At 46.0% G+C, this 13,743-nt stretch overlaps 1 protein-coding gene across 2 annotated transcripts in view; it reads left to right on the top strand.

The window, feature by feature from the left end:
- ROBO4 (roundabout guidance receptor 4) overlaps positions 1-13,743 on the top strand; it is a 969,314-nt gene that overhangs the window by 876,342 nt on the left and 79,229 nt on the right. For both annotated transcript variants that reach the window (XM_069614539.1, XM_069614540.1), the window contains exon 19: positions 13,433-13,696. In XM_069614539.1, coding sequence (XP_069470640.1) covers positions 13,433-13,696 — 264 coding nt within the window. The remainder of the gene's footprint in view (positions 1-13,432; positions 13,697-13,743) is intronic.

Consider the following 13,743-nt stretch of genomic DNA (forward strand, 5'->3'; position numbering starts at 1 on the left):
TGTAGTATTAATATCAATGTGCATAGCACCAATAACCATTCTACTAGGCACATTTGATGCACAGAACGTGCATATGCAAAACCTTTAGAAATCTGTCTGCTGACATCCTGCGCTGCACGATGTTCAAGCATGGCACCCTGTCTACCAGCCGCCTTTGGGAGCACCCTGACAGTGAAATAGCTGTGCACCATGCATGCACACTGTCGCGGAGGCACAGCGCTGCTCCCATGTGCACATGTCCGTGTAGCCTTAGCAGAGACGTTTTTATGAGAGGGCAGAAGGGGCAGTTGCCCCAGGCCCCCAACTTGGAGGGGGTCCCTACAAGGCTGCCTGATCTCAATAAGTAAGATTCCGTTTGTCACCAGACTTAAACAGCACACATCAGGATATTTGAGGGAATGCTGCTGGGTCTATAAACCTATTGCCTGTCCGTTGTTCTGCCTTGATCAATTCAACATGTAATGCTGTCTGTGTTCACTGCGGTATACATAGTCACTGTGCTCACTACTGCACAACTCCTGTAGCATTCCTTCCTTCGGGAATTATGTTGATCAGGTGCAATAGCCAAAGGTCTTTGATAGTTCATATTGATAGCTCAGAAGTTCAGAAGTTTGCGCACTCATTGCAGAGATCTGTGTTTATATGCAAGATTACAATAGCACATTCTAGCAGGGCTGGCTGAGCCTTTCCTATGGCTGAAGTTTATAACTGTGCCTTGATATGTACTTGGTTTTGCAGCACAAAAGATGCTCAGCAATGTACCTGCACCAGATAGGTGTTGCTATACAAACTAACATGTCATGGTATGATGAAGGTCTAGAAATTGGCTTGTTCTGATGGGGTGTTGTAAAACCTAGGCAATCACCTCCAATTATGAGCATACACTGTTAGTCCAAAAGGTGAAAAAGTACCCAAATTAATGACTGTGGAACCAAAGCTTTCATGCTTGTATCCTAGATTTGCCAGCAAACGATACAGTGATCCTGGTCAAATCATCTAATATGTCTTACATCACTATATTGTCTTCTGCATGGTTTGCCTTCTCGCATGCTGGTGGCATTGTTTAGCCCATTACTTGATCTTTCTTCTTATGGAGGCCATTTGAGTGGAAGGGGTGGTAGACAGAACAGAGCGGACCAGATGTTGTACGCCTCAGGCAAGCATATTTTAAGGTCTGTTCATTTGACATAAAAAACGGTTTGCTTTATTGTAAAAGTCAATGGTTTTTCTGCACCTTTATAAATGACTATTTCACAAGCCAGTGTTTTGGAAGTATTTAAAGCTTTAAAATACAAAAGACAAACCCAGATGAAATCTGTTAAATCACATCGATTGTTATGCTGGTACTTATATACTTTCTTAGAGGATGGCGAGAATGAATCTAGAATAATTCCCATTTTGCAAAACACCCTTGTATAACATTTTGTTTAAAACAAATTGTCATGTTTCGTAATGTGATTTGTGTACTTTCCAAGCCTGTTTTATAAAATTAGACTATTTTAGTTCATGATAAGAACTGGAAAAGAAAGTTCTTAAATGCAGAAATTGGAGAGTTGGCATGCATCCCAGATTCACCCCTTAACCAATGTGTGATCCTGGCCATCTCATTTAATCTTTTATTGCCTAACCTCTGAAAATTGCCAGTCCCTAAACCTTTTAAAATTGTCAGCCCTTCAGAGTGATATCCTTCTCAGGGTATGATCTTCAAATAAGCCTCACTCATGGTGTCACTGGCTATAGTGTTGCTTGCACTATAATAGTGAGCATTGATATATTGCACACCACAGGATGTGTTCCTTTGATTTCTAATGGCAGCACTATTTGTAAACCATGTCCCACTTCTAATCTCAGTCTGTTGGGATACAGACACCTTCCTGGTAGCTTCTAATCTGCATCCACTATCCATGCTATGGCATGTGTAGCTTTCTCCTTCCTTCCAATTCGTCTCCTCTATCCATGCTTGGGCACTTTTGCATTCTGTGAGGCAGCTAATGTGAGTCTATCTCTATTCTGGGTTACATGTACCTGTTTCATATGGTCCTGCATTAATACTACAGGCTTCATACTTTCCTGGATGCTATTGATAAAAAGTCTCCTGTATCTATACCACAAGAGAAGTAACCGTAGAATGCTAATGTTGGCCATCAAATGCTACTTGTTTATCATTCTGATTAGAGCAAGAATGAAGTGGGTAAGGAGACTTAAAGGGGGTAAACCTGCTTACTTTTGCATGCTGTGAGGCAGAATATCAATTTATAGGACGAGGGGGGTAGAGGGTAACGGTGCGACCAGATCTTCTAGATCACTTAATTCCTTTGGTTTAGTGGAGGGGGGTCCCCAAAGATGTCCATGCCCAGGGCCCCAAAAGTGCTTAAGATGGCCCTGAGCCTTAGCGCTTCCCTCTGTGGACATGTGTAGCCCCTTTTCCTGTGTGCACATGACCGTGTTGCCACAAAAGTGTTTCCTTACAGCTCACCCTTTAGCAGTGACTCGCTTCCGGGCCCTGTGTGCACATTCTTCAAGAGACACAGCAGGGCTCGGTCCTAGAGCACGCGTGAGTGTTGTCAAGCAATCATTTCCCCACCGGGCAATTACTTACAAAGCTACAGCACTACTCTCATAATGCAATTTCTCACGGGGCAACAACTTTACACCCTGTGGGTACAATTTCACAGCACCACAGCATTCTCCCTGAATGCACATTCTCAAATGGGTCCCAGAACTGCTCCCCGGAGGAACATTTCCACTGCACCATAGTGCCGAGAAGACCCGAACACACTAATTTCTCATTACTCATGATTAGCATCTCGGGAGGATAGCTCAGTGGCAACGTGCTCGCCTTGGAAGCAAGACGACACTGAGCAACACAGGTCCGCGTTTAGAAACCTCTGGGTATTAAGCACGTTATAAATTAAGCGCTTTGGATTAAGGCGCTATATAAATAACACATGATTATCATTATAAATAACCTATCGTGGGCTATTCGAAAAGACAGAATGAACGAAAGGGTGAATGAAGAAAGACACCCACAGGGAAATGTACATAACATCGTATATTAACCAGTCCAGTGATCGTTTAAGGACAGCACAAAATACAGCCCCTGACATCAGAGAGCCCCCACTTTCCGCTCACGTGGCTGAGCTTTTCCGGAAAAGATAGGCCGCAAAGCGCAGCTCTGAAATGCAAGCTGTTGACATGGTGGGTCTCGGCTGTGTGATGTTTTCGTCCCAGTGTTTGTTGTTCGGATGAAATGACCTTTGACATACAGGACAATGAAGAGGTGCAGCGTGCACGGCCTGCCCCAGAGGAGGATCACGTGCTGCTGCCATCGCTGGTGGGATCTCCTACACACTCCCCACCCTCCAAAAACTCCCGAACATGCTCTCCTTTGTTTAACAATGAAATGAACGGGCAAAGGTGCGCACTGCACAGCTGCTCTCTTGAGAGAAACGGAAGGCTACGCTCAATGGATTTGTGGAAATCACAGGGTGGTGGGTGGCGAGCATTCCTGGAAGCAGGCCTAGATCCTGCTTCCTGCTCACTCAGGCGTTGCCGGCCCTGCACCATGCCTAGTTATCAAGTACACAAGGAGAGCGTGAGGAGACACGCAGCGCAGGGCTTTAAGTGGGCCGGGGCCTGCGAGGGCGGGCCCCGGCAGACTCCAAAATCTCGTTTTGAGGCGGGGCCCTGCCGGGGCACACTAATGTGCCCTGTAAGCCCTGGTCACTACCCGAAAAAGCTTTTTTTCTAAAGCCTGAATCTCTCGTGTGCGTGCGAAAGCTTCAGGCTTTAGAAAAAAATGCCATAATGGTGGCGCCGCACCTGCGAGACATCCCTTCAACAAGAGATGCTCGTGGGCTGGCGCCACCATAATGGAGAAAACGTGAGGCCTCTGGAAGCAGAGGCCTTGTTTTCTAAATCCTGAAGCTCCTGCGCATTCCCGGAAGTTTCACTCTTCAGGAAACGATCTCAGCTTCCAGTGGCCTCACCCTTTCAACATTAATGGTGATGCTGCCCCTCCCAGCTGGCGAGGGCCAGCGCCATCATTAAGGCTCAATAGGCGAGGCGCTGTCCCCTGCCAGGCAAGCCTTTAGAAAATAAAGGCAGAGATCAGCACCCTCTCGCCCAGGGGGAGAGGGTGCTGATCTCTACAAAAGGCTGCAGGACAGGGGTGCCAGTAGCCCATTGAGCAGGGGCTTGTCAAGGAGGCGTGGCCTAACGGGCCATCAGGCAACCCCCACCATTAGGCCACACCCCCCCGATGGGCCCCGGCTCATTTTGTATTGGCACTGACCCAGCGGCTTCTAGCCACAGCCTGGTTTAATCACGGAAAAGAGAGATCATTCTGTGCTCTTGGAGGAAGAGGAAAGTTTGTGCAGACCCCAAGCACAGCACAGCACCCTAAATCCGGGCTGGCACTTCAGAGACTCCACCCAAGGAGCATGTGTACAAACAGTGCATCTAGAGATAAAATGTACACAGTTCATGCATATGACAACGCAGATACAGAGAACACACCCACTGCATGCCTAAACATATCACGTGCACTCACAGTGCATCAGCAGAAAGACTGTGCAGCCACAGGGCAGCTAGATATAGCATGTCTTCAGGCACACACACACTGCATCCACTTGCAACATGTTTACACAGTGCCGTGTACAGGCAGAATGTGCACAACTGTGCATCTAGAGGTAGCATGCGTGCATATAGTTCTCTTACAGCCAGTAAGCACACACAACCTGCATCAAAGGGCAATGTATGAACATATAGGATACATGGACACACGCACACACACAAACGGCCTTCTAAAAGCAGTATAGCTGCAGATAATAGTACACTCAAAGACAATACACGCAGACAGAGTGGTTCCACAGGCAGCATGTGTAGACGATGCGCATCGAAAAGCAGCCTGTGTACATAGAGTGCATGTGCAGGAAGTACGAGTCAATCTAGCTGGGAAGCAATGGAAGAGTGAAGAAAACACCACTGAGGGTACACTTGGAAGGACATGAAGAGGGAAGGACATATACCATGTGCACACACGGTGCATCTACACACGTCCATCTATAAGCAGCATGCACATAACACATCTGCAAGCTGAAGAGTTCCCATGCAACATGTGTACACTGAGTGCAGCATGTGCAAGCGCAGTCATCGCCTGGCGTGGACATCGCAGACCGCATGTCGGCACAGGAGGCATGTGTATTGTGCACAGTGTGGTGCAGTGCCCGCCCCATTTTTTGGCCCGGGCGGAGCGTGCGACAGACCGGGGCACAGAGCTAAATAGCGCAGGAGGGGGCGCAGTAAGGGGCCCACCCAGAAATCTGGCTCTGATCTTGCCAGACAAAAGATTAAGCAACCTGCTGTGCCGATAAGTGCTCCTCTGAGATGATCGGTTGGCTGCTCTCTGCCGACTTGTGGATGACTGCGCGATGCGTTATGAATATGCAAACAAAGGAATGCATATTCCAAACACAGCGTGTGAGATGCTCTGGACTGACACACCCTGTGCTTCTCATTCTTTGTGTTGACAGCCTGTCAAGTGGGGCAATTTATAAGTGATGACTCATTTAACAAGCCATTGGTGTTACGCAGTATGTGCTTAACATTTCAGTGTTAAGAACTGAAAATGGGGCATTTGTATTCACCAGGCCAGCACAAGTATCAGGTTGCTGACTAAACCTATACATTCATCAAAAAGAATTCAAATGCCACACAGAAAAAGTTTTAAACTATTTACTTTATTTTCATATGTTTTTATTTGACACACCAAAACGTTTGTTTTTGTTTATTACTTTCTGTTGCATATGGCGCTTCCCTGGGAAGGTTAACTGTCATTTTCTGGTGGACTGTTATCAGTATCTAGGTGTCTTAATAGACAGGAAATTGAAGCGGTTATCACATTGGGTGAGCATTAAGGCTAAGTGCATGCAAATCGCGCGATCATTGAGTGTGTTCATCAGCAGACAAGGAGGTTGTTCTTTTAAGACTTTCTTGTTAATATGCACAGCCAAAATCGTCCCTTGTATGCTATATTAAATTGAGATATGGGGACACACTCTGATAGATAAAATAGCGAAATTCAAAAGTAAAATCTTGCGGATGCTGTTTTGGATGCCAAAGTCACTCTCCATTGGCTACATCTTGCTGGAATGTAATATAAAACAGATAACGATAACTCTCAGCAAAATGACCATGGGATATATCATAAATTGTCACAACTTGATAATGGGACAACAATGGTCTCTGGTAGAATGGGAATGTTCTGAAAATTCATCATGTTCGTAGGATATGCAATTAAAGTGAATAGGAATGATTTAACTATAATCTGGTTTTGAAAAAGGCCCAGGGCCGAAACACGTGTTAAACTAAGGGCAGTGCTAGTCATTGGGCCGGCTCTCGCCGGATCCGAGATCCGGCACCAGATGTGGAGCCAGATATCGGGATCTGGCCAGAGTTAGCCACCCCAAACCACTGCCCGGCGCTAGGGAGAAGAAACAAAAAAAAGCGCCTGCGAGCAAACTGTAACTTCCTCTGGTGACCCCATGCAAGAGGTCACAAGAGGAAGTTACAGTCCTCAGCCACAACCCAGTTTATTTTTTTATTTATGCAATGTTTGTCGGATATTGCATGAATAAATAAATAAATATACTGGTATGCGACAAACATTACATACATAAATACCCCTATTACCATCACACACGATGCAGCCACCCAACTGCTTTCAGAGGAAAGCTGCAGGAGCAGCTCAAGTAAAGGAAAACGTTGCTTATGGGCTGGCGAACAGAAATCACTGTGTTTGAATGGTACCTAAGGGGACGTTTTTTGTTATAAAATGGAATGCAAATTGTGCATTTTAAAGAATATTTACTCAGCAGCACTGGTCAAAACTATTATCCGCACAGTGAAGTAACTCCTCGCCAGTGCCTTGGAATTGGTTTAAAGTGGAATTGAGTTTGGAAAAGAAGCAGAATGAAATAAATTGTGGTGTTTTAAACTATTATTTTGGAGATTTCCTTTGAGGTCAACTGCCAGCTCCGCCCCCCTTAACCCTGCCTCCTCACCCCCCTCAAACTCCACCCCCACCCCGGCCCTTGTTGGATCCCCCACCAATTTATTTCCATTTCCACCACTGCCTAAGGGCACACATTTTCTATTACATCCACAAATATGCAGGACAATATATGTATATTTTAATAAATGTGCAAGTAAAACGAAAAATGATTCCTTGCGGATTCAATCTCGTGTTGTTTGTTCTGGCGCATCTTGAAGAGTACCAAGGTCCTTAATATTTTTGTATGAAGGAGGGAGTAATAGTTCCTGGTATCCACCAAGTGAGACAGACTTTAATAATTCCAAGTATCCAAGGCGCTGAGTAATTTCCATAGTACCCCAACATTCTATTAGTTGTCTAGAAACTGCCCTGTTCAGTGCCCTAGTGCTACCAGTCGATAGCACCTTTCACTGAAACCATACGCAGAGGTCGGCCAGCCAGTCTGACTTTCAGAAGACGTACCGCGCAAACAATATTCGGTATATTTCTAGAGGGAATAAACTAATTTCTTTACTTCTCGAAAACATATTTTCCCTCGCGCTTATAATGTCAATGAAACGGCTATATAATGTACAATTAAAGCTGCCTGTTCTGACCATAATTTGATTGACTATGCTTGTCACCTGTGCCACTTTGTCCTTGGCCTGTCCGTGTTGCTGCAACCCGAGTCCCTGCTATCTACGTAACCGGAAGACCCCCAGGGATCTGCCTCACCTGCCCCCTTCCCTTTCACTAACTCGTGACTCACTACAACACTGATGGTGGACCTCTCACCCTCCGGCTCGGTCGGTGGTGGCTCCTATATTATAAGCCTGCCCGCTACATCAGTCTTCTTCTCCTTGCCTCGTAATGTTCGATGAAGCTCCTCTCTAAGGCTCCAGGCCCAGGGATGGCACGTGGCGGCCTTCTGGTCACACACATGCTGAATGCCTGACTACGGCTGGAAAATAAAATGGAGGGACCCGATTTCAAATTAGCCACACCCCCACATTCCACCTGGAGGACAGGGGTCCAGGGATTGGAACAGGGTTTGCAAGCCAAGAGCCAGAGGTCACCAGAGAGACCTGGGACCCACCAGACATGGTGTGGCGCACCTCCCCACCGCACCGAGGGCGTGCCTGCAATACCAGGAGCTTCCATTTTCCCCTCCAATTTTCATTTAAAAGAAATAAAATATCGGGGCAGCAAGGGGATCCCCAGGGGTTGCAACTGCGGCCCCTAGGGCTAACAGTTGAGACCCCTGGCGACCCCCAAATGACATCCCTGCCTGAAGCCTGGATTGAGGTCTAACCTTGGTACATAATGGCAGTGCCCTGCCATGTGAGGCAACCTTTCGTCCTAGGAATCCCTCCACCTTGTCTTCTTGCCTCGTTTCACCTCCTTCTGCACTTCTGCCTCCGGTAGTCTTCCTTGTGTTTCTTGCCTCCGTCCTCCTCTCCATCCATCCTGAACACAGCCACATTGTATTTTCCTAGGACATGTACATAGAATGGAAGATTGGCTGGGCATATGTGCCAATACATGCAATGTTTGACCTGTAATTGGAGTATGTGAGGATATCATGGTATGTTCTGTGGGCGACTACATGTTTGGCTGTACTGCTGCAGCATCAGCCTGTAACCCTATATGTCCCCTCTCTCCATATCCTTCCAACTGCATCGTTAATATGTATAACAAGCATGCACACCTGCAGTCAGGCACTGGGGATGAACCATGCATGCGTGCCACATGGGAGATGGCGCACATACAGTGCTCAATCTCAGTGCACCATTTGCCCAAGGAGAAAGGAATATTCCAGAGACCCTCCAATAGGCCCACCCACTTGGGCTGTGATCACGGAGTGCACACCTTTTGGGGGGCCAGAGGGGAGAAACCTTTCATATGAATATCTAGTGCCCCCACACTGATACTGAGAACATGGCAGGAGGCACTCTGTAATTATTAACACAGGGCGGCACTTCACCTTTAGATCTGTCATAGGTGTTGCTCTCAAGTTCCAGAACAACTGCAGAAGAACATCGCGCTTGGAGAGAGATTCAAAAGCCGAGGGTACAGATGCTGTATTCTCTGTGGGACACAGCTATAGCACAATAAATCTGGCGCTGTGGGACAACCAATTATATGACCAAAGCTCTATGACAACTGTAGCATACTGAACCTCTAGTACAGACACACAGCAGCTTGGAGCTCCAAAAAAAAGATCTATGACAGACTGAAGATCTAGGATATGCTATGATACCATGAAGCACAAGATAAGAACTTCAGCATACAGAAAAATGTTATTTTAGACATTGTATCTGCTGTAGATCGATAGCAGCTATTTTCGCTAGTTAAATAGTCCATTCTCTGGCACGGGTATCAGTGCGTAAGCAATAAACATGCACACGTAGAGAGGGTCCACCGTCTGCACACTAACCTGCCACTCTCCAGATATTAAAAGCTGCCTTAACATGTTAAAAAAAAAAAAAAAAAAGTTACAGAGTGGTGCTCAGGCAAGGTATGCTTTTGTATTAAATTGGGCACAAGGCCTCAATGTGCACCTGTGACAGTGGTATGTGGCAAATGCCACTGGGGCTTGGGTAATCGGATTGATTTCACAGTAATGGGTCAATTTTTTGAACCCCAACTGCTTCTATTTGTTTGGCTGCAATTTGTTTAATCGAATGCTATAACCAAAATGTAGATGGTGGGATGGGGCCTGGCAATATTGGTGGAGGAGTGATGTGGGCGAGGTGGAGCATCGTTAAGGGGCATTGCGTGGGTGTAAGGTCTCCTCCCACTTTCTCTAGTAAAAACAATTAAAGCAAAACTAATTCTAGCAAATACAATTCTAGCCGTTTTTTTGGAGCAATAGACCTCATCCGATTTCACTCTCAGGCATGCTGTGCAGAACACCTGGGGATTCTATGTCCGTATATATGCACAGCAAAGCAGACTATGGCCGTTATATGAGTGCACAACTAGTCCTTTGACGCCTAAATGAAGCCTCGCCTCACCTAGATGTGCAATGACATGGCCATTTGGGCCTGTTCACCCACCCCCTTTTAACTTCTCCCGTGTGCGCTGCCCCTGCCTGCCCCTGCGGGCTTTCCCAGGCTCACCCCAATCCTCCCTTGCGCCACCCGCTTTTAACTTCTCCCGTGTGCCCTGCCCCTGCCTGGCACTATGGACTTTCCCAGGCTCACCCCAATCCTCCCTTGTGCTTTGTCCTTGCATTGCATCTTGTCTCCTCCTTCTGCTCGACACCCACTAGCCATGTGTCCCTACTACAGATAGTGCTCATGATACAAACTCCTAAACTATTGCTTTTATGCATGTTTGCTTTATTTGGTTTCAGGGTATGTAAAAGAGGTTTGACAGGCCTAATTGAATATTCTCCCCTTTTCACAAATGGTAAACATTTGGGCTTCTCCTCCTACTGCCATTCCATTGAACATGCTGCTTTCCCAGCATCCCACTGAAATTCCAGTGTAGCTAGTGCAACTGTTTAACTGTATAGTGCAACTGTATGCAGTGCTTGGCTAGTCTTTTAATAAGACTTAATTGGTATACATGCATAGGAGGGTGTTGTATGTTAGGTATTATAGCCTAAACTACGGCTGAGGAGACGCAGGTGGTGCAAATTTGCAATTCTATAATACTATTGTGCTCATGAACTCCTTCATCAGCACATTAATGTGCTCATGAACTCCTTCACCAGTACATTGAAAACAAGCTATCAAGAAAACGTTATTTCAGGTTACTGAGGCTTTGATGTCCTATGCCCAGACTTGTATCATAACCTGGCACAAATCCGATACCTATGTCATAGATACCTCTTTGTTAAGCCCCATGTGAGTGTGAAACTCTCAATCAGATCCTTTGCCCCTATAGGAGATTTGATGACCTTAAGTACTTTGTAGAATGGGCTACTGCAACACGGATATATCTGGTTCCAGATGTTGGCTGATCATATAATGGACCAAGAGTGTCCATTCCAATTCTGTCCCCATGCATCCCACTCCTGACAGTGAAATGAGGGGAGCCTTCGCCGCACCCCCTGCCTTGCGGGATGCTTGGCAACACAGACATGAGTGGCAGAATTCTCCAGTTTTCATTCTCACATGGTGTACCGAAAAATGGGTTGTTAACTGGTCGGCTGTCCCTGACACTTTTTAGTGGAAAGCCATGGGTATATCATGAGTCAAGTAGACTTGGACGTCGCTGTGGCATATTGAGACAACCCGGCCTGATGCTGTTTTCTGCCTTTGTATTCTTAGGCTCACTGATTCTCCCACTCTGTGCAAGAGAAGGGATTCCCCCTGAGCTTATCCATCCACCTGTGTTCACGAACCAACCACAGTGGCACAGTCGATCTGAGCCAAATAAACGGCAGCCTGATTTGGGCCGGCAGCTGATGTGAAACTCAAGCAGCTCTAGTGGAATAGGAATTTGTTGGGGTGGGTAATGGTTATAATTAAGGATTAGAGAGGTAACGTGGGTGCAGTGTGGTCTCCCCCCCCCACATATATTAATGGCCAAATGGAGTAAAAGAAAACATAAATCAATGGTTTCGCATTCGATCCAATCCCTACAGTCAAATCGCATTGAACCAATCTAGTGATCAATTCAGGTCCTAAGCTACACTAGTCAAGTTCTGATTCCTCTGCGTCAATTACAGGCCTTGCTGAGACAAGCACAGAGACGACTGTCATTTGCTTTTTTTGCTACTGCATTGTCCTGTCTCTTGCTCTCTCCATCTGGTAAAGTCTCTTGTTCACAGCCCAGAGAACCTCTTCAGTAACTTTTTGCAGGGACTTTGCTCTGATGACCACTGCTACAATCTCTCTCTCAGGGAGGTCATTAGCCAGAAGGCAACCTACTGGAATGGAGTCTTTTACAGAAAGGAGGATCTTGAAGGTTTATCACCTCCAACAAAACTCTAACATAGCCAATGGGCATGTGCTGTGACCATCCAACCCCTTTGCTGCATGCTCTGGCCCCTTCCAGATACTGTTCTGACTACACCCACTCCTGCTGGACAAGCACCGGTGTCTTTAGAGAGCAGGAGATGTGTGTCCATTTATGAAGAGATGCTCCATATTCTCTGAGACAGGCACTACTTCTGAGGATTTCCTATCGGGCTCAACCAATGAGAATGGTGCAGATTCATCCGCTCCGTGGCTTTGTGAGAATTCTTCTGATAATCAGCCCACACCAACTGCAGACAGCTTGCATTTTCAAGCTGGATCCCTCTCTCTATGGTCCACATCCCTCCAGGACCAACACTCTCTCGATGTGGTGAAGGGCAGCTTTCTAATGCTACGGGTATCATCCTTTCTTGGTTTGAGTATTCCCAAAAGGTTTCTGAGGACCTTTTCGGAGTTAGCGTGCATATCTTACTCCCTTTGTTTTTGTCACAAGTCTGTGCTTCCGGGAATAATTTGATGTACTTAATGGAGTTTTCTTTTGGACTCAGTTACTCACATAACTGTTTGAAGCCTTTGCAAGACACCTATTGTCTCGGGCCTTCTTGTCCATGAAGCATTGGTGTAAATATGCATCACAGTTCTTAGGTACATGCTCACTGAATGTTTGTAGAACTTGATTAGATCTGATTTAACTGAAGTCATATGGGTTACTTCCCAACTCGAGTGACACTCGCTTGACCAAGCGAGGATCATTATCTCAAATGTGCAACATTTGGGTGAGCTTAACATTGACACATATATGTTATGTTATGTCATTTGGCATTTGTATAGCGCCTTTTACCATTGGCATGATTCGCTGTGGGTTGTGAAAGTGCTGTGGGTTGAATGCCCTCCAGGTCAGTAGAGAGAGTAGTGTAGTAAAACATGCTTGGGTGCACTTGGTATGTGTGCAGAGAGTGTGCAATATGTGGTGTGTAGCTGCATACTAGTGCTAGGTGTGATGCGGTGGTTGTGTAATACCAGTCAATTGTGTGCAGCAAGACCAATGGACTTCGGTATCTGCATTGTGGAGGTGCTGGTGTTTGAAATGACGTTATGTGTGCAGCTAGGACGATTTCAAGGGGTACAGCTTTGTTCTAAAGACTGTTTCTGTGAACGTGGAGGTGTGTAAGTATGTGTGCAGCTAGGCCAAATTAATCAAGGGGTGTAGCTGCATTGTATTGTTTGTTGGTGCAGAGGCAAGAGTTAGAATTGTGCTATGTTTGAGTCTCTGTGTGTTTTCCAGGGGGGCCTTGTTCCTGTTCAGCTTCTAGTGCCTATCGAAATGCTTGTTTGTTGTTTATATTAATTGCTTTAGGTTTGATTTACTGTATTCCTTCATGCCGTGTAATGAATCACTAATGGTAATGGTGCATTGGGGATTTATTTATTTGTACTTTTAATAACTTTCATTCATCTTTTTTTGTAGATTTCTCACCCCCTTCATCTCCACTGGATGGAATCCTGAGCTCTCCAGACCTTTTTAAGAGTTTGGAGGCCACAGGCAAGCAATCTGCAGTCGATGCACTTCCTGTGCTGGAATGGAACATGGATTGGATGAAAGAAATTGAAGCGAAATACCCTCCGAGGAATGACAAGAAATCACCAAGTCATTTCATATTTAGCAAACAGAGAGTGGACGGGGTTCAAGCGGGGAAATCATCCGTTTCCCCATCCATATGTTCGGAAAACGGTGAGAGTTGTTTTATTTAGCAACACATAGAAATCATTCATTTTTGT

This window comes from Ambystoma mexicanum, chromosome 9, assembly GCF_040938575.1.
Source record: "Ambystoma mexicanum isolate Mex_15411 chromosome 9, UKY_AmexF1_1, whole genome shotgun sequence".
NCBI classification, from domain to species: domain Eukaryota; kingdom Metazoa; phylum Chordata; class Amphibia; order Caudata; family Ambystomatidae; genus Ambystoma; species Ambystoma mexicanum.